General features: G+C 33.9%; 2 protein-coding genes and 1 long non-coding RNA gene across 4 annotated transcripts; all 3 read left to right on the forward strand.

Annotated features, from left to right (window-relative positions):
* The first annotated feature begins 2,095 nt into the window (after positions 1-2,095).
* On the forward strand, positions 2,096-4,611 carry LOC129315813 (30S ribosomal protein S16-2, chloroplastic/mitochondrial-like). 2 transcript variants are annotated; one of them, XM_054959884.1, is made up of 5 exons: positions 2,096-2,355; positions 2,941-3,082; positions 3,882-3,927; positions 4,121-4,317; positions 4,403-4,611. In XM_054959884.1, the coding sequence occupies exons 2-5, from the start codon at positions 2,950-2,952 to the stop codon at positions 4,447-4,449; spliced, it is 423 nt and encodes a 140-aa protein (XP_054815859.1). In that variant the 5' UTR covers positions 2,096-2,355; positions 2,941-2,949; the 3' UTR covers positions 4,450-4,611. The 2 variants fall into 2 exon arrangements, with proteins under 2 accessions (XP_054815859.1, XP_054815858.1); XM_054959883.1 differs by having other exon boundaries at positions 2,102-2,392.
* A 2,212-nt stretch (positions 4,612-6,823) lies between these two features.
* Positions 6,824-7,673, forward strand: LOC129316131 (uncharacterized). The gene has a single exon (XM_054960402.1). The coding sequence runs from the start codon at positions 6,838-6,840 to the stop codon at positions 7,387-7,389; it is 552 nt and encodes a 183-aa protein (XP_054816377.1). The 5' UTR covers positions 6,824-6,837; the 3' UTR covers positions 7,390-7,673.
* A 13,143-nt stretch (positions 7,674-20,816) lies between these two features.
* On the forward strand, positions 20,817-22,318 carry LOC129315380 (uncharacterized). Its single transcript, XR_008594472.1, has 2 exons — positions 20,817-20,873; positions 22,025-22,318. It is a non-coding gene; the product is annotated as an uncharacterized LOC129315380 (long non-coding RNA).

Below are 22,318 nucleotides of genomic sequence, written 5' to 3' on the forward strand. Positions count from 1 at the left end.
ACGAGTAACAACAATGACAGGCACTTTAAGTTTTTTGTTTCCCCTCCCGATTACGATATAACTGAAGCAAGTTCAATTTACTCCTTCTTACATCCCTATTCTAAATCCTGAAGTCAATGCAAAATTTTTATACCACTCTCTTATACTGTATTCTTGAATATATTACCAAAAGATTTCTTATCCAACGTATCCAGCGTTTTAAAAATAACTAAAGCCATACACTATTCATTACCAACAAAATAGCCATACACTGTTTTGAAAACAAAAATGATAGTTTTGGAAAGACGTGATCATTTTTGAAAAATTAAAGTTGTTAGCTTATTTTCTACTTCTTATTCTAATTCACACGATCGGTTAAAAATGTTCTATTATCTCAGAAGTAAAAGAGGTGTATGGATTATCTTTTAGGTCCAGGAATATTTTTTGTTTGTAAGTGTAAGGAGTAAGGTTATTAAATTCATGAGTTTAAATAAACTTATAATATAGGAATATAATGCAAAATATAGACTTAGAACGTAAACTCGTAAAAGTTCACATTTATTAATAAGTAGCCTTTAAAAATATATAATTGAACAATTAAAATATAAAATATGATCATAATTTAATTTAAATATATTTTAAATATAGATAATTGAAATTAAATTCATCTACATTAAGAGATTATTACATTTAATATAAAAATTTTAAAATAGGGCAACTTATTTTTAATATTTTTTGTTTTCTTTTTTATTAATATTAGTTTTTGTTTTTTGAGTTTTATTTTTTATTGAATTGGATCCTATCACTTTTATGAACCAAGATCTATGCAATATATACTTATTTTATTCAATGAGTTTATGAGGGGGTTGGCACTTAAGCTGGATATGTAAAAATGATAAACCTAAAGATAATTGAATTTTATCTAATATGAATTTATGAATAAATTAACACGATTATAAATTAAAAATGTAAAAAAGATAAAATTAAAGAGTTAATTTAAGAGTTTGATAATGATAATAGAGAGTAGATTTCGCTGAACAGAGAATATTTCCTCTGGATCTGGAAAAGTTTAAGACCTTCATGTTCTTGGTGGACATTGACCTCTTATCATTAAATCTCCTGCCTGCATTAATTTAGAGAGACAAATTGAGTCTGATAAGTCTAATAAAATTCAATCGAGTGGATTGTGCATGTTTTATTAGCCCCCCTCTAAATGCATGGTAGTGCTATAGTTCTCATTATAAAGGATATCTAATTATTTTACTAGAACTAATGAGAGACAATTAAATTATTAACTCTATTTTAAAATAAAATAAATTTTTGATTTTATCTGTCCTTAAATGAAAATTTCTTAAATTTGCATAACATTTTGTTCATAAGTAATAACTTTAAATAGACATAATATTAGAAAAAACTGAGTTAATATCTTATCAAGTGACTTATAATAAGAATTACACATTTTTTAGAATGTATCTTATAATGAAAATAGGAGGAAATATGAAATTTGCTTTCCTTTCTATTAGAGTTTTGAGTATTTTTGTCATCCAACTATTCATGAAAGAGTGTATAATATCTTAAACTTTTTTGTGGTGCAATGTTCTCCTTCAATAATTAAACATGATACAATATTATCCCTATTAGTAACAACAATATTTAACTTTGATTAAAGATATTGAATGGGGTTTAAAAAAAAAAAAATCATGGGTGGGCTTACAAGGAAAGATCACTGTCGGCCTCAGAGATCTTACATAAATGGAGATGGGCCTAAAAGCCTATTTGAGAATTGAGAGCCTAAAACTCTCAAAACGTGAAACTCGCCAACCGGTTTGAAGAGGCTTCAATTAAAAAACCAGCTACACCGGACGCCACATGCTCCCTCATGTCACGCCTAATAAAGCTACTCACCCCTGCGGGCGCAACGCCAGACCCAAAACCACATCTTAATTATATAAAATTTTAATTATAAAAATTGTGAAATTAATTCTGAAATTAGATAATCCTTTAATAAATGTATAAAAACCCTTAACTACATTTTTCAAAGGATAAAACTAAAATATTTTAACGATGAGAGTTTAACATATTTAATATATCAAGCAAGGGCTTCATTTAGAATCCGGCAAAGGAATTGTAGATTCATTTTTTTTTAATTTTATTTTTTTTAAAATCCTCGGCCTCGCCGCGTGCAGTCCTGACCCTCAAAGGCCTTCGCTTCTCGGCCGAGTTCTCGTTTCTCTCCTCCCTTCAGTCGGCGTTCTCGTCTGCGATCTGCTTCCCCTCCGGCGGATTCGACCTTCTCGGCGTTCCGTGGGTCTCGGTGTTCCCGGCAGTAGGTCTGTCGTCGCGTGTCTGTGGGTCTTGGCTTTCTCGTCGTCGTGGGTCCGGCAGCTTCTCTCTCCCTCCTCACTCGATTCTGGTTCGCTCCCTCCCACTCTTCTCTCTTCCCTCTCTTCACTTTAGTAATTATAGTACTGTTTGTGGTTCTGTGGGTCTCGACCTTGAATTTGTGGTTCACTCTTGAATGATTTCACAGGGACTAATGCTATGTTGATGGAAGCCGTCGTTATAGGACTGTTTTGAATCTGCATTGTTTGCTCCTTACTAGGGAAAAAAGTCATTAAAATACCTCTGATATCATTGTTGAGTCGTGTTTTGTATCTGCAAGCTATGGAATCAAATGTTTTTATCCAGTTTATATTAAGACATAAATTAGAGTGTTTTGTTTTGGATTCGAATACTAATGTTCTAGTGTTCTCTTTTCAAATTTCCTTGATCTTCTACCCCTGATTTATGTGTTTTAATCTGTTAGAATTTTTGTCGTGCGTTGTATGAGATATTAAGTCTTGGACATGGATGAATGTATTGAATTTTCTGATGACTGGTTAGGCCTCTGGTTCATTAAACCTTAAATCCTAACCTCGGCCGGTTCAATGACCAATCTGGTTTTCATAACTTGGCAAACAGAATTCAAAAATGGTGGTAAGGATTCGATTATCAAGGTTTGGGTGCAAGAACAAGCCATTTTATCGGGTCATGGCTGCCGATAGCAGATCCCCAAGAGATGGCAAGCAACTTGAAGTTTTAGGTTACTACAACCCCTTACCAGGTTCTCGCTTCTTCTCTCTTATTCGCCCCCTTTTTTTGGTTTTGGAATGTCCATCTGTGTTTTCGTAAGGGGAGGTATGGTTTTTAGCTTTAGGGATCAGATTGCGGTAACTGCAGCATTCTTGTTTCTGTCTGAATTCCGAGAAAGTGTGAGCAAGGTACAGAAAGTCATCACTACTGAGGGGAATATCAGGCTCAAGGCAATCAGATTCCTAAGTGCGAAACCTAACTGCTTATAGTAAATGGATTTAGAGCGTTGTCGAAATTAGTTTGTTGGAAATAAAGCTATACTAGTTACCAGATTTTGGCTTGCATCTTTCTAGTGGTCAAAAGTGAATAAGTATCTGCACAGAGCTGTTTTTGATGTCCACTAGGATAGATTATGATGTATTGGTAGGTGCACACAATGACACTGGATCAATAAGATGTTTTTCCTCCTCTTTTGTCCGATTGTTAATAGTGTTAACCTTAGCTTTCAGCCTTTCAAGGAGTCATTGGAATTAGAATCTGAGTTATGAATGCCACTAGATTTTTTTATTTTTTATTTTTTTAAATGAAACTGTGATTGAAAGAGTTATCTTGCATTCTTGCTCAAACCCAGGCGTATCTTTGGAGGTGGTGACATTTTTTGTACCTTTCCCCTCTTTTGAATTTAATACACTCTAGACCCAGAGAAAATGGCTCCAAATGCCTAGTTATATCTGTTACTCTGCTGTCTTCATTATTTAGTGATGAGCAAGTTCATAGATGGTTCCAATGATACCATTTAATTCTTTTCAATTTGTGTTAATTTTGAACAGGGCAAGATGATGCAAAAAGAATGGGTCTAAACTTTGAAAGAGTAAAGTAAGTATTTTTCTTTTTCAACGGTTGTTTAGATTTCTAATGCACATATCATTGTTGATTTAAGCAGTTGATTGGCTATTGGCCCAACTTCAGCCATATGGTTGGCCAAAAATACTTCACCCATATGAATTCATTGGAACATAAATGTTAATTGCTATCTGACAGCATTAACTTCTATCGCCTTCTTCCCCAGGTATTGGCTTTCTGTTGGAGCCCAACCTTCAGAGCCGGTACAGCGTCTTCTATTCCGATCAGGGTTATTGCCTCCACCACCAATGGTGGCTATGGGACGTAAAGGCGGACCACGTGATACACGCCCTGTGGATGCTCTAACTGGGCGTATCCTGAGTCAAGTGATGCCAGTTAAAGATGACAACAATAAAGATGATGGTGAAGATGACACTCCCACTCCATAAAACATTATTGTGCTGTTTTAAGTTTTACTTTTTCTAATTCTTTGACCCTTCTATTCTAGGTATGTCACCAGAATCTGTATTTTCAATCGCCTTACTAGTTACTTGAAGAGAATAATTGCTATTTGTTTGTTGAAAGTGCCTACCGGGAAAGGTTTGTGAATGTGTAGTATGTCATCTAGAGCCAGAGAAAGAGTCTGATGGCATTTCCACCTTGTCAAATAAGAATTTTATTTCTGGAAAGGAATTGATGGTTAATCTTGGTGATGAAGTAGGGACCAATATGTTAAGGACTTCCTTACAATAGATCCAAATGTTTTTCTCCTTGAGAGAGAGAGAGAGCGCTCCTCAACTCAATGTAGGAGGCCTAAAATACTGAGTGCTTTGCTGGGGGGGAAAACATTTGATATACTCTCTCTCCACTACAATATAAATTATTTTTTAAAAAATTTACTCAATTCAAAATATAAAGTATTGGGTAATTTTTATATTTATTGTTTCAATTATAATCATTCTTCATTTATTATTATTTTTTATAAATATCATGCATTGAAATTTTAATTATTATTATTATTAAATTTTTTAATATAGGAAATTTAATGATGATATAAATTAAAAGATATGAACATTTTTAAAAATTTAAGATTTTAATTAATATTGTTTTTAAATTATGAATTAATTAAATATATTTTATATTGTGGTTCAAAGGAGTAACATGTTAGCACATTTTAGAGGGATAAAGATGTAATATCTCTGGTATTGTTATTTCTAATCATGTATATTTTTTTTGTGTGTATACACTATTTCCAATCATGTTTTAATCCACGACCAAAAAAAAAAAATTCATATATTTTATTCATTTTTTTAATTATTAAGTCCGACATCTCTGACCACATTAATTTGGAAAGACAGATTGAAAGTATGTAATGTAAGGCCCGATAAAATTCACATGAGTGGATCACGCACCTTTTATTAGTCCCCTCTACGTATGTCGCAGTTTTACGGTTCTTATTATAAGAAATATTAAAAATTATGAAAGAATTTAGTTTAGGGCCACAGAAAAGACTTAATTGTTAGTGGATTTTAAAAAATTTTAAAACTTTAATTCAGTTTAAAAAAAAGTTAAAATAATTTTAATAATAAAAAAATTAAAATATCTGTAGAATCACTAATTAATTTTTTTAATTTTATTTATTAATTTACTAATATCAGTTATAAATTATATTCGTTTTTCAAATGATAAGTAACATTAGTTGTTAATTTATTAACTTTACTTATTAATTTACTAACATTAATTATAAATTACTAATTTATAATTAATATTAGTAAATTAACAAGTAAATATAATAATTTAACAACTGATGTCAAGTTTTATATAATTATTAACATATCAACTCATATAATTCGTAACTCATATTAGTAAATTAACAAGTAAAGTAAAAAAAATAACAATTAGTGATTCTGCATAACAAGTGAAGGGTATTTTGATTTTTTTACTATTAAAATTATTTTGAGTTCTCTCTCTTAAAATGAATTGAAGTTTCAAAGTTTTTCGGACTCGCTGATAAATAAGTTGTTTCTGTGGTTCTTACCTGAAATTCTCCCTTTAACTATTTTACTAGAATTGATGAAAGATAATTAAATCATTAGCTTTATTTTAAAATAAAATAAAATATTGATTTTATCTGTTCTTAAATAATTTTTAAATTCTTTTCAAATTATCTTTCATAACTAATAATTTTAAATAAAGGTAATATTAAAAAAAATTAATCAATATCTTATCAAGTGATTTATAATAAAAATCACACATCTTTTTTTAGAATGTGTCTAATTAAGGTTGTAAGGATTAGAGGGGATATGAAATTTGCTCTCTTCTTTTATTAGGGTTAAATGGCACTTTTGTCTTCTAGCTATTCACGCAAGTGGTATGTTCAATTTTTTTGTGGTGCAATGTTTTTTTTAACAATTAAAACAATACAATATTATTTAGGAGCTTTTACAGATATATCTTATATTATAGGATCAAATCAAGCAAACAGTCCAACATTTATTATATTTTATATTATGATTGATTTATTATATTTATCAATGATATACCATTGTATATCAATAATAAATTCCTTATAAATTTTAAAATTTTCAATGATATTATCTTGGATAAAAATGATAAACCCTTTATATATATATATATATTAATGTAAACTGATCACATTTTGAAATTTTCAAAAATTTGGTTAACATTTTCTGAGTACAAGATTTTTTGGGGCCAGTGAACTAATTTATCTTATTATTTATATGGTAAACAAAAGTTTACTTTGATAAAAAAAATCCAATGGTCTTTTCCCCAAAAAATCATAGTTGATGAAAGAGTTAATGCAACAATGTTGATGGGCCTGAAAGCCCATTTGAGAGCCCAAAAATCTCAAAGCGTCCAACTGATCAACCGTTTTTAAGCGGCTTCAAAGTAAAAAACCAGCAACACAGTCAACGACGTCACATGCTCCCTCATGTCATGCTTAATAAAACAACCCACCCATGCGGGGGCAACGCCAGACCCAAAAACGACGTCGTCCCCACCGGCCCCTTCCCCTCCCTTCCGCCGTACAATCATGACTCCCACCGCCTCGCCACCGCCTCGATCGTACCGCCGTCCCTCGTGACCGCCGTCGCTGCCACCTCCTCCTGGCTGCGCAATCGCCGGATTCGTTACCTCTTGCTCCTGCTCTGTTCTCCTCTTCTTCTATGCCTCCTGTTCTTCGCCTTCCCTTTTCTCTGCGCCGTAGATCTCTGCCTCCGCCGCTGTCTCTGGCGGAAACTCTTCCGCGATTCCCGCGACGATGAGCAGCTGAGACGATGCGAGGAAGGTTGCAGCGGATGCGGCGGAGATGAGGAGAAGGGTCTCTTGCATAGGTATTTGGAGGATCAGCTTCGTCTGGTTGGATCTATGTATGAGTGTGGGGACGATGAAGATGAAGAAGGACAAGAAGAATTTCGAAGGGTCCAAGAAGTTGAGAATCTGCACAGCAGTATGACTCCTCTATTGAGCTGATCAATTCTCTTCTCTTGACCTTTTTTCTTGGTTGAATAGAAAATTTTTCGTTTTACCAGTTTCACAGTTTGTGTAGATAAATATCTAATTTTGATGCTTTATAACTGTAGATTTTTCACCTGTATTGAAAATTTTACTTCTGATTAGGGATTGCTACTTACTTCTCACTTTTGGTTTGTTCTTGCCATCTTAATTTTGGTAACCCCCCCTGGAAAATCACAGATTCTGGAGAAATTGTAACATTTAAGTTATGCAGAGATATTGAGCTTTAGTCCGTTTGTTTCTCTGTTCCAAGTTGTTTCCTATTATATTATCAGAATTATGTTACAGGAAATGAAACTTTGAGAACTTCAAAGCTCGACAAGATTTAATATAGGAAAGATTGTTCTGCCCGTAAAAAAAAAAGAAAAAAAAGAAAAAAGAGGAAATATTGCCGATAGGTTCTTCAAATTGATCATTGATTTTACTGAATTTTGACGGATGCTGCAATAATTTATTTGATTAACTCTAAAGCTTCAAGCTGTTTGTTACGCATTTGTATATCTCTTGTTTCCCAAGATGGTAAGTGCTGTGGAGGACAGCGAATTTGGTTTGGATTCTTTGATGCCAAATTGTTTTTGAACTGAGAGAGAGTGTGAAAGCATTACTGTGATGAGACAGTGATGCAAATAGGTGAAAATGGTTTAACTTAGAAGTTAGAAACATCAAGTTCGTAATTTTAGGGGATACAAATCCACAGCAGAACAATCACACCCTTAATTTTGATCACTTGGTGGACTGCAAGTGATAGTTGTGTGAAACACCATCGGCCTCAAAATACTTTGAGTAAAGATCTGTGAATTCATATGAGTGATCATTTTTTTTTGAAGTTTAAGCCATTAAAATTAAAATGTCCTGGAAGTTACCTACTCTTGATTTAGCTTGTAAGAGATTTGTACTATTTTAATCAAAGATTTCAAGTTTGAATTTTGATGATGCAACAGTGTTGATAGTAAAGTTTCCACTCAAAAAGTTCTTCACTCGACTTAATTTGGATTAGTTTAAGTTGTGTTTAAAATCCTTTTAACTCAATGTGGAGCAGGTCCAAGGAATGGGTCTATCTCGTCGACTGTACTTCAGAGCCCAGCCAGTCTAGATAGATATGGTGATATTTTCTGCTTCATGTTTAACCACTTCTGTAATTGTGTGTTCTGTTTAAATCTTTTTTGAAGGGAATGCTTATAATCTTATTGCATTCAATTCAGTTTGTGGCTAAATAACGTCACGATATTTGACCCAAAAAAAAAAAAAAAGAAGCGTCACGATAAAATGTAAGAATACATAGTATACATTAACTTTTATTTTTTAGAAATGCTAGAAGTTCAAATTTACGTATATCTAGTTGAGTGGTGAAAAAGGAAAATCAAGCACTTTCCATTTTATATGAAACTTCAACGTTTGTGTAACACAGTTTCTACAAATGAAAAAACACAAGGAAATGATAAAATATACAAGTAAGAGGTGATAAAATGCTTCTTTAAGAGGGGGAAAAATAAAACAAAGTAAACGCATAAATGTGTAATTGTCCTCAAAAAGCAAGAATTTGGATCACTTATGTAAAAAGAAAACCATTATTGAAACAGAGGGGACTGGACTAAATATGAACAAAATCTATTTATTTCTATTTTCATTTCTTTCTATTTATGATTTCCAAGTTTAACAATCTGACGGAATATAAATTCGATAATAAATTGTAAAAATCTCACTCTTAAAGTTCTGATATTACCACAAATTGCTCTCCCTCCAATACTTACACAGCAAACAGTTCAAGATATTTCTCTGCGAGCAAATCTGACTTCTCTCGTCAAAAGATGGATGTTATTTCTGCAAAACTCAGGATGCTAAAGGATTAGGATTGATTTGGAATTTTAAAGAAGATTTGGAGAACATGAAGATCAATATGTCTCCTATAAGAGCTGTGCTTGCCGATGCGGAGAGGAAGGGCACAAATCTCCAAGTTAGCGACTGGCTACAGAATGTCAAAAGACTTGTTTCTTGGCGCTGATGATGTGCTTGATGATTTGTCTGCTGAAGCTTTGAGGAGACGCGTCATGGCAGGAAACAAGACGGCCAAAGAGGTGAACTTATTCTTCTCCAGATCAAACCAAGCTTTGTATCGGCTTAAAACAAGTAGCCCAAAAAATTTTGGGGCAAGCAACCTGTAATGAGATGGAGAAAGTGCAACAAGATCTTAGAAACAATAGTGGAAATTATTTTAAAAAAGGAGGGAGAACCAAATGCTGAGTTGGTAGAGATTGGAAGAGACATAGTCACGTGGTGTGCTGGACTCCCTCTTGCCATAATAACTATGGCAAAAGTTTTCAAAATGGATTGGGAATCTAACATCATTGATGGAACTTCAAATAGATCGTTGCAATTATTTGGAATCAATCCCTGAATAGATAGAAATTTCACATCATTGCAAGAGCTTGAACTCAATGTGTGCTTTGCTTTGACATCATTTCCAGAGCCAATAGGAAATCTCACATCACTGCGAAGGCTCGAACTCATAGAATGCTCTAATTTGGTGTCTCTTGCAGAATCGATCGGCAGTCTCACATCATTAAAGAAGCTTAAACTCGTCAAATGCTTTTGTCTTGACATCACTTCCGGAGTCCATAAGGAATCTCATGTTACTCCACGAGCTATAAGTCCATTCTTGCCATGCTCTTACAGTCCAATTTACAGACACTACGGATATTTGACTGTACAATGTTTAAGGAAAGATGGCAAAGGGAAGGATCTGAAGATTGATCCAAAATTGTTCAAATTCCAAATGTTCATGTCGATTAAGGAATTGGTGTCTTTACCCTCAGAATTCAAGGTACTGCATCGGTTGTTAGAAGATAAAGGAATGCGATAAAGAGTGGGGAAAATTCTTAAGATAATGAATTCTCTTCTCTTTTTAAAGTCACTGACTATTGTTGTTAGAAATAACCTTCCTTCCTTCCTTCCTTTTTCTATGTGATGTGACCCAATTGAAATTGGAGCTGTCTCATACTTTTCTATCATCCTCCCCGCACATGTAACTTGATCGTAAATTGTTTGCTGCTTGCCTGCTATATAAAGCCTGGTTATTGTGTTGGTTTCTTTCATCAACTTCCTGCACTATATTTGTGGAACATCATGAGCTGATAGTTGGGGGGGTTAGGTCATGATCCCCTAGGAGAAGCAATGACACACAATATGTTCTTCAAACATTGGGTTGTTGTAATACTCCTCCCTCTATATCTCAGTTAACTCCAAAAGTGAGATAATCATGAAACTAATCCAATTAGATTATCAATTTTGTAAAATTACGCAAATGGGGATCCCAAATTTTCATATTATATAATGCTCTCATACACTTTTAACATTTACAAATCAGAGTTTTAAACATATGCGGAAGTATGGGATTTTGAGCAAGTTAAGGCATTTGCCAAAGTAATCGAAAACAACAAAACAGTGTAGTAGAGGTGTGCCGTGGGGAGACACCATGCACCATGACGCATTGCATGAGTTTGATAGCATTTTGTGGTCAAATTATAACTCCTAGGATGAACTTTCGATATGTCCTATTTCTCCATCTGACGTTCAATTGATGTAATCTAGGTGTCTACAGAGAGCTTTCTCCTGACTCTAAATAATGGCACTAATTTTACAGTTAAATTATTTTTCTATTGAAAGTTGGATACCCTGTACAAAACTCATTTCTTTTTGACTTAAACACACAACTAGGGTGTCCAATTCATGACTCAAGTACAGACCACATTCAATGGATTGTATAGGACTCGTGCGACACACCACAACCAAATAAGCACACATATTTCATAATTTCAACACTCAACCCTTTGATTAACGAAACATTAGGGAGAGTTAACTTTGCATATATCAACATAACATACATCAATGTCAACCAATTTCACATTACCCTACTTACATTAGTATTTCGGCCCAATTAAGCTTTACAATCCTCATCACAAACAAATCTAGGGCACAAAATACATTCAAACCATTAACACAATAGAGCAAGTAGTTAAAAGAATCGCATGAGATCCTAGTTGGCAAATTAACTGTTCAAATACACATAATTTAAACTAAGAGGCCTGCATGTAGGATTTACATAGAATCCTATGCCTTTAGTCGTCTTCCTTGATCTTGATCCGAAGGGTTAGGCCTTATAATATTGAAGAATGATGGGTGAGTATAACCACTCAATAGCCAAATTCAATCTAACTTATACAACTGCATATCAATTAATTACAAATGCAAATGGCACTTATAACTTTGCAAGTATCACATACATAAATCACAATTATAGCCTCGACCACAAAATTAACAACCATGTAACCAGACATGAAATGCATGTTGTCATATATGTTTCAAAAATATACATATCTTGGGGTTGCAATAATAACAACCATGTGTTTGTAATAACAAATACACAAAACCACAATAACAACAACCATGTGGCTGGAATTAGATACATGATTAATGCCAATGTTATGCTCTCTTGATACCTCTTCCATAAAACTAGTGACTATTCAATAGCTATGTTTATAATTCAGACTAACCTAACCTTTCGCTCGTAAGGAGCTGCTGGGCTAGGACAAACCTACTCACTTGTGATCCATGGTTTTCCCCAATACTAACAATCATGGAGTATTGTATCCTTAATCTAGCTTTCTCATGAACCAGTGGAGACCAGTTAGGTTCGAATCTCTCGAAGAATAAGTGACACAGTCCCTAATCAATTATAGGATAATGATTACCTCCCGATTCTAACAGTCGGTGCTAAGACAAGATTCTGGTTCTAACGGTAAGCTGTCATTGCCATGTAGATTTAACACTACTCCTCTCCCTTGGTGAAACTCCCACCAATGATTATGCTATACATATATTGACACTTAGGATATCATTTTAACAACATTAATCACATAATCTCATGTTCACATAATTTTACTCCATTATATCTCATATACTGTCTATAATCTACCAAATATCACATATTATTCATTTTCAAAATGACAAGTTCTCAATCATCATCTTTAATCACATATGTATAATCATACGTATTGTTGTCAACAGTCTAACATCAATACATATATAATTTATCATATTATTAAAATTTTCATCAATGGGTCTTTAAACACCCAACAAGTTTCAAACAATTTAATTCAACAATAATTAATTAACAAACAATTATACAAACTAGATTTTCTTCGGTTACCTTATGGAGAAGTCAAAGGTTTACTTCTCAAAACACAGACTTCTTAAAGCCCTCTTTAAGCTAGAATGGTGCCAAATTAGTTAATTTACAATTCAATCACGAGGACATTCATTATTACCCTCATTCAAATAATTTTTGCACTAAACACTCTTTCCAACTCATATAAAATACAATCTCCTATCATACCCATTAGGTTCACATGTTCCAACAGTCTACATTATCATTAATGAGCCATTAAACTACTATTAATGGCTTCAAAACAACTCTAACATCTTCCATTAATGTCATTTTTAGCCATTAATGGCCCTCACCAACTAACCACTCATAAAACCATTAATATTAAGTTTAAATACTTTAAATAACTCTCATTATCTCCATTTTAGTCAATGAGTTCAGATCCGTAACTCATATGGATTGAAAATTGTTATTCTTACTTAAACCCCTAACTCCATCCTTAAGAAAATAGAAGAAAAATAGAAGTAGAGGGCATATGAGACTTACCTTTGATGTTAAGAAGTTTCAAAATATTCCTAAACCTCCAATGTAGCAAGCTTTAGTAGAGAAATTTTGTTTGTTCTTTGTTTTCTCCTTTTGGTTTTCTATTTGGTTCGTGTGTTTTTTATCAAAAAATTTAACCATGCACTGGGTTGCATGTACTATCCACTATGGCGTGTAACATCCCAATTTAAATTTTAATAGTTAATTTGGGTTAATAAAAATTTTGAAAAGTATTATTAAATTATTATTATAAAAAAAAAGAGGTATGAAAAAAAAAAATAAATAAATAAAAATAAAAAAAATAAATAAAAAAAAAAAAAAATAATAATAATAAATAAAAAAATAAAATATTATTAAATTATTATTATTATAATAATAAAAAGAAAGAAAGGAAAAGAAAGGAAGAAGAAGAAGAAAACGAATTTGCTTCGTCCGCCGCCTCAACAGTAACAATAATAAAATAATAATAAAAAGAAAAGAAGAAGAAGAGAGAAAATAATTTAAAAAAAATGTGGGACCCACTGAATTTTTATAAAAACTCACCTGTTCCTTCATTTCTTCATTCCTTCTTTCGTGCGTGAGCTTCGGCAGAGAGAGCATCTGTGAGCCAAATTCACCGGTGCTGGGTTTTAAGGTAAGAGTTTTTAATAGGATATTTAGGGTGTGATTTTAAGCTTTTCAAGACTAAGTAAGTGTTCTAAAAATTTTTCTTAGTCATCCTTCTTCTTTAGTTTCTGAGTTTGTAGTGGTAGAAAATTTAAGATCTGAAAGAGGGATGAATTTATGTTGAATAAATATGGTTTTTGAGGTTGTCAGTAGTATAATAAATGTTATAGAGTATAAATTTGTTAATGATCTTTGAATTTATGGCTTATGGATCAAATTCTAAACTAGATCTGAAAATATATGTTGATTTATTGAGGTTTAGATGATTATTTGGGATGAGAAATGAATTATTATGGTTATAGGATTATGATTCTAAGCTAGAGACTTAATTTTTTATTTTTGGGTATTTTAGGTACGAATTTATAAAATAAAAAGAAAATTTTGATAATAGAAATTAGTTTAAAATTTGATTTTTAGATTATCAATGTTTATTGATAATTAAAAGAGGAGTTAAAAATTATACTTAATAGTATTAACTATAGATTTGTATTAAGATTGAGATTAAGAATTATGTTATATTTTTAATTCTATTATTAGAATTATTTTATTAGTTTCAAAAATTGAAACTAATATTTATAAATAATATGTTATTTGTAGATTGTATTACTGGTGAAGATTGTGGTGAGAGAGAAATTTTAAGGAATAATTTATTGAAAAAGCCACAAGGTAACCATGCTTTTAATTTGTGATTAGTGTTACTTCTTGTTAATTGGGTGATTATTGAGAAAATTATGAATTTTGTAATATTGTATAATTGTGCAATATTATTATGAATTTGTTTAATTATTGTGGGAGGTGTTGGGAGACTTGCTATTGTTGTTGTATTTATGTGCCACGTGGTACGCCCCTATTGGAGCTCAATAGGTGGTTTGTAAGGGCTCGGGCTAATCTACCTTTGGCCGGGTAATTTAGTACCGAGTGAGGGCTACGGCTCGAGGTTAATGGAGGGATATAAGGATGGTTGTTTGTGTTTATTATAATATTTCTTATATTTGTTGGAATTATATTATTTTTAATTCTCACTTAGTAAGCACACACTTAACTGTTTGTATACACTATCATAAATTGGCTTTGGTTACTGGGACTTTTGAGTCTCATTATGTGGTTAACAATTTTCAGGAGAAGAGCCAAGAGTGACACGTGGAGGAGTCCCAGAGGCTTAGTGGTATAGATCCACTGTCTCTTTTGGGTATTTAATTTATGATTTATAATGTGTTATATTGCCAATATTAGGACTTTTTTTATGTTTATTGTCAATTATATGAATATATAAATGTAATCATGCCTTTCAAACTATTTCTATTTTTGGTACAATTTGGATGACTGTAATTTTAATATTTGGTTTACTTTGGATTGGTTAAAATGGCATGATTATAAGGCCAAATAACTGGCTTGTGTTGAAAATTGACTAAATTGCTTATTTTACTTGTTGGGAGTATAAGGATGGACAAATGTGATTTAGTTTACTTGTTGGGAGTATAAGGATGGACAAATGTGATTTAGCCTAATGGCATGTGGGAGGTAAAAATTTATCTGAAATGTTATAGTGTGTAAGTTGAAGCCAATTATAAAATATTTTATATCGAAATTATTGATATAAAAATGTGTTGGGTGGCTGTAACCCAACTATGGTTGAGTTAAATTATTTAAAAAAAAAATTTTGGTGTGTTACAAATTTTGGTATCAGAGCTTCATGGTTCCAATTCTTATAAATTATGAAATTGTTATACATTAACCTAGTTTATTGGGAATATACATTATTAAATTATAATGCTTCTCCATTATTTTTCTTGTCTTGAGATTAGTGTTAACTTAATTATGTGACTTCCATCCTTTAGGAGGGGAGAGATGGTGTCTAAAACTAGGAGAGGTGGCGAAATTGTCGGTGATTCTATAGAGCCAATAGGAAATGACATACCTTCACTGCCACAACCGGAGCCCACACAGCAACAAATTGGGCAGGGCGAGCCCATACAGTCACAACTAAGGCAGGATGAGCCAACCATGAGGCAAATGATGGATCTACTATATAATCTTAGTGACCGCATGAAGAGACAAGAAGAAGAATTGGCCGCTTTAAGACAATATAAGGAGAATGACAACCGAGAGGGAAATGGCCAACAAGAAGGAAGCCATACCAAGGTATTCAATGCGAGCCAATCTGCTGATGAAGGCTTACCTCCTTATTCTCACCATGAGACTAGTCCGAAGAATGTGAGTCTCCACTCTGAGCAACAGACATCCACGATCACAAAGATCTGGAGTACTTTTCGTAAGTTTAATCCTCCTACTTTCGATGGAAATCTTAAGCCGGCGGTGGTTGAAGAATGGATAGATCAATTGGAGAGTATTTTTCGTATGGTTGTGTGCACTTCTAATCAAAAGGTGCAGCTGGCAATATTCCTACTACAGAAGAGTGCTAAGAAATGGTGGGAAACATCAGGACCGAAGGATGATTCCTCTCTTACTTGGGAAGATTTTAAAGCCATATTGTTCGAGAATTATTTTCCTACTGCACTGAGAGCAGAAAAGGAGGCTGAGTTTCATGCATTCCGCCAGGGTGATCTAGATGAGGATGAATTTATTGAACAATTCTCAGAATTATCTAAATACTCTACTTACCTCCAGAAACATGAAGACACGGAGTGGATGGCTGAACGATTACTAGAGAAGGCGAGGCCTGATCTAAGGGAACAGTTAGCCCCTTTTGAGATCAAGACCTTCAGTGAGATGTGCAATAAGCTTCGAATAGTTTCTCGGAGGAAGAGAGAGGCTAGATTAGAAGCTGATAGAGAGAGGAGGAAAGAACCTCATGGGAAGCCCCCTATCCACACCAGACCCATTGGCGGAGTAGAGAAGAGGAGCAGTCAAATCTTTGGAGGCTTTAGAAATCAGAAGAAGAAGGGCTACTATCATAAGGGCAAGAGCTACAGAGGGAATCAGAGTGGAAGTCAAGGGTCCTATAGGAGCCCAGCTACCTTTAATCCTACTTCCGGTGCTGCTAGTAATCAAGCATGCAGTAAGTGTGGGAAGTTTCATTCTGGTGATTGTTGGGTTTGTTACATCTGTCAGAAGCCTGGTCATATTGCCCGATTCTGCTATCAAAATCAGAATAGGGGTAATGATCAGAGACCTACAGTACCAGCACGAGTGTATGCCCTCTCTGGGCCGGAGGCTACTAATAACCCTAATGCTATCCGAGGTATAATCCGAATCCTTGATAATGATATTTGTGCTTTGTTTGATTCGGGTGCTACACACTCTTTTGTGTCTGATGAATGTATGAAAAGATGTAAATTGCCTGTGTGTACCTTACCTTTTGATGTGAAGATTTCTACTCCTGCTGGTTTGACTGTAAGGACTGCTAAGGCATGTCTAAATGTAGAGGTTGAGTATGAGGGTCGAAAGACCACCATAGACCTCATTTGTTTGTCTTTGTCTGGGATTGATGTTATTGTGGGGATGGATTGGTTGTCTGCAAATGGAGCTGTACTTAATTGTCAGAAAAAGAGTGTGTTACTCTCAGCTCTTACTGTAACCCCTATAGAGTCCCAAAGTCCTATGTTATTGTCTGCAGCTCAAGTAGAACAGTGTATAAGAAAGGGCTGTCAAGCTTTTATGATTTTCTTCTCAATCAAGGCAGAGATTGAAGAAGGTGTAGATCAGATTCCAGTAGTGAGAGAATTCCCTGACGTCTTTCCTACTGAAGTGATCGGTTTGCCTCCAGAATGAGAGGTTGAGTTCTCGATTGAACTCGTACCTGGTACGGGGCCTATTTCTAAGGCACCCTATAGGATGTCTCCATCGGAGTTAGCTGAGTTGAAGAGACAAATTGAAGAGTTATTAGAGAAGGGGTTTATCAGACCGAGTGTATCACCATGGGGGTCACCGGTACTGTTTGTGAAAAAGAAAGATGGAAGCCTTAGATTGTGTATTGATTATAGACAATTGAATAAGGTAACCATCAAGAATAAGTACCCCTTACCTTGAATTGATGATTTGTTAGACCAATTAGTCAATTCAGCGGTGTTTTCTAAGATTGATCTAAGATCAGGGTATCATCAATTGAGGGCTAGAGCAGAGGATATCCCTAAAACTGCTTTTAGAACTAGATATGGGCACTATGAGTTCCTAGTGATGCCGTTTGGGTTAACAAATGCCCCAGCTGTCTTCATGGATTATATGAATCGAATCTTCAGGCCTTATCTCGATGAATTTGTTGTAGTCTTTATTGATGACATACTTATTTATTCTCGAGATGAGGTGGACCATGCTAGACATCTTAAAATTGTTTTGGAGATATTAAGAGAGCACAAGCTCTATGCCAAGTTGAGCAAATGTGATTTTTGGCTTAAAGAAGTTAAATTCTTAGGCCATGTTGTTTCAGAAGAAGGGGTAGCAGTGGACCCTAGTAAGATAGATGCAGTGATGAAATGGGAGCAACCTCGAAGTGTGACAGAGATTAGGAGTTTCTTGGGTCTTGCAGGCTACTATCGTCGTTTCATTAAGGGTTTTTCACAAATTGCAATGCCCTTGACTAAGTTGACCAGGAAAGATGCTCCATTTATTTGGACGAACGAGTGTGAAATTGCATTCCAGGAGCTGAAAAAGAGGTTGACCACCACACCGGTGCTCACCTTACCTGTTCCAACTGCTCCTTATACCTTGTATACTGATGTTTCTAAGAAAGGTTTAGGTTGTGTATTGATGCAGGAGGATCGAGTAGTGGCTTATGCCTCTCGACAGTTGAGACCTCATGAGGAAAATTACCCTACTCATGACTTGGAGCTTGCTGCTGTGGTATTTGCCTTGAAGATTTGGAGGCACTATCTTTATGGTTCTTCTTTTGAAGTCTTCAGTGATCATAAAAGTTTAAAATATTTGTTTGATCAAAAGGAGCTCAACATGAGACAGCGCAGATGGATTGAGTTTTTGAAGGATTATGACTTTGAGTTGAAGTATCATCCAGGGAAAGCTAACGTAGTCGCCGACGCTCTGAGCAGGAAACTTGTACATACTGCTCACATGATGGTCAGAGAACATGAATTATGGAGTAGTTTTCATGCAGTAAATGTAGAAGTAGTCGAAAATCGTTTGGCTGCTCTACATATTACTGAATTTGAGAATAATTTTTGGGAAGAAATCAGAATTTCGCAGCAGAAGGACGATTATTTGAATAAGATTAGGGTAGAGATTGGGGCTGGAAAGGCTGAACATTTTGATGTGACCGATGATGATGTCGTAAGATATAAAGGTAGAGTGTGTGTGCCTAATGATACTCGATTGAAAAATATCTTACTTGAGGAGGCTCATCAGAGTAAATATACCATTCACCCAGGAGCAACTAAGATGTATCATGACTTAAGACGTGGTTGGTGGTGGCCAAGGATGAAGAGAGATGTAACTGAACATGTAACTCGTTGTTTGACTTGTCAGAAAGTCAAAATTGAGCATCAGAAACCAGCCGGGATGCTACAGTCTCTTGATATTCCAGAGTGGAAATGGGACAGCATTTCTATGGACTTCATTACAGGATTGCCTAGAACATCTTCTGGTCATGACACTATATGGGTAATCGTAGATCGACTCACCAAATCAGCTCATTTTCTTGCTACTAATATCAAGTATTCTCTCGAAAAATTAACTGAAATCTACATAAGAGAAGTGGTGAGATTGCATGGAGTGCCGACAAATATTGTATCTGATCGTGATCCGAGATTCACATCAAACTTTTGGAAGTCATTACAGGAAGCCATGGGTACTCGTCTGAGTTTTAGCACAGCTTACCACCCCCAGACCGATGGGCAAACGGAACGAACCATACAAACTCTTGAAGACATGTTAAGAGCGTGTGCCATTGAGCTTAGAGGTAATTGGGATAGTCACTTACCATTAGCTGAATTTGCCTACAATAATAGTTTTCATTCTAGCATTCAGATGGCACCTTATGAGGCATTGTATGGAAGAAAATGTAGATCGCCACTGTGTTGGACAGAATTAAGTGAGAGAACTGTTTTGGGGCCAGACATTGTTGATGAGACTACCCAAAAGATTGCTTTAATCAAGCAAAAATTACTCACAGCTCAAAGTAGACAAAAGAGTTATGCGGATAAGAGGAGAAGACCGCTTGAGTTTGAAGTAGGTGACCATGTATTTTTAAAAATCTCTCCGGTAACTGGTGTTGGAAGAGCTATTAAGGCTAAGAAGTTGACACCAAGGTTTATGGGGCCTTTTGAGATCTTAAAACGAGTTGGACCAGTAGCGTACCAAGTAGCATTACCACCCCAAATTGCTGGAATACACAACGTATTCCATGTGTCACAACTGAAAAAGTATCAACCAGATCCTTCCCATATAATTGAACCCGAGGAAATTGAACTCAGGGAGAATTTGACATTCAGAGCTGAACCAGAAAGGATTATGGATTATAAGGACAAGCAATTAAGAAATAAGACCATTAGATTGGTTAAAGTAATCTGGAAGAGCACAACTCCAGGTGATGTTACGTGGGAGACCGAGGACAGTATGCGACGTGATTATCCTCGTCTTTTTGATTAAGTGAGTAGTTAATAGTTATTAATTTTAAATTTTGAGGACAAAATTTCTAAAAGGAGGGGAGAATTGTAACATCCCAATTTAAATTTTAATAGTTAATTTGGGTTAATAAAAATTTTGAAAAGTATTATTAAATTATTATTATAAAAAAAAGGTATGAAAAAAAAAATAAATAAAAATAAAAAAAAATAAATAAAAAAATAAAAAATAAAATAATAAATAAAAAAATAAAATATTATTAAATTATTATTATATAATAAAAAGAAAGAAAGGAAAAGAAAGGAAGAAGAAGAAGAAAACGAATTTGCTTCGTCCGCCGCCTCAACAGTAACAATAATAAAATAATAATAAAAAGAAAAGAAGAAGAAGAGAGAGAAAATAATTTAAAAAAAATGTGGGACCCACTGAATTTTTATAAAAACTCACCTGTTCCTTCATTTCTTCATTCCTTCTTTCGTGCGTGAGCTTCGGCAGAGAGAGCATCTGTGAGCCAAATTCACCGGTGCTGGGTTTTAAGGTAAGAGTTTTTAATAGGATATTTAGGGTGTGATTTTAAGCTTTTCAAGACTAAGTAAGTGTTCTAAAAATTTTTCTTAGTCATCCTTCTTCTTTAGTTTCTGAGTTTGTAGTGGTAGAAAATTTAAGATCTGAAAGAGGGATGAATTTATGTTGAATAAATATGGTTTTTGAGGTTGTCAGTAGTATAATAAATGTTATAGAGTATAAATTTGTTAATGATCTTTGAATTTATGGCTTATGGATCAAATTCTAAACTAGATCTGAAAATATATGTTGATTTATTGAGGTTTAGATGATTATTTGGGATGAGAAATGAATTATTATGGTTATAGGATTATGATTCTAAGCTAGAGACTTAATTTTTTATTTTTGGGTATTTTAGGTACGAATTTATAAAATAAAAAGAAAATTTTGATAATAGAAATTAGTTTAAAATTTGATTTTTAGATTATCAATGTTTATTGATAATTAAAAGAGGAGTTAAAAATTATACTTAATAGTATTAACTATAGATTTGTATTAAGATTGAGATTAAGAATTATGTTATATTTTTAATTCTATTATTAGAATTATTTTATTAGTTTCAAAAATTGAAACTAATATTTATAAATAATATGTTATTTGTAGATTGTATTACTGGTGAAGATTGTGGTGAGAGAGAAATTTTAAGGAATAATTTATTGAAAAAGCCACAAGGTAACCATGCTTTTAATTTGTGATTAGTGTTACTTCTTGTTAATTGGGTGATTATTGAGAAAATTATGAATTTTGTAATATTGTATAATTGTGCAATATTATTATGAATTTGTTTAATTATTGTGGGAGGTGTTGGGAGACTTGCTATTGTTGTTGTATTTATGTGCCACGTGGTACGCCCCTATTGGAGCTCAATAGGTGGTTTGTAAGGGCTCGGGCTAATCTACCTTTGGCCGGGTAATTTAGTACCGAGTGAGGGCTACGGCTCGAGGTTAATGGAGGGATATAAGGATGGTTGTTTGTGTTTATTATAATATTTCTTATATTTGTTGGAATTATATTATTTTTAATTCTCACTTAGTAAGCACACACTTAACTGTTTGTATACACTATCATAAATTGGCTTTGGTTACTGGGACTTTTGAGTCTCATTATGTGGTTAACAATTTTCAGGAGAAGAGCCAAGAGTGACACGTGGAGGAGTCCCAGAGGCTTAGTGGTATAGATCCACTGTCTCTTTTGGGTATTTAATTTATGATTTATAATGTGTTATATTGCCAATATTAGGACTTTTTTTATGTTTATTGTCAATTATATGAATATATAAATGTAATCATGCCTTTCAAACTATTTCTATTTTTGGTACAATTTGGATGACTGTAATTTTAATATTTGGTTTACTTTGGATTGGTTAAAATGGCATGATTATAAGGCCAAATAACTGGCTTGTGTTGAAAATTGACTAAA

The sequence above is a fragment of the Prosopis cineraria genome, unplaced genomic scaffold (genome assembly GCF_029017545.1).
Source record: "Prosopis cineraria cultivar Desert tree isolate PC_DT_omini unplaced genomic scaffold, ASM2901754v1 PC7, whole genome shotgun sequence".
Taxonomy (NCBI): Eukaryota; Viridiplantae; Streptophyta; class Magnoliopsida; order Fabales; family Fabaceae; genus Prosopis; species Prosopis cineraria.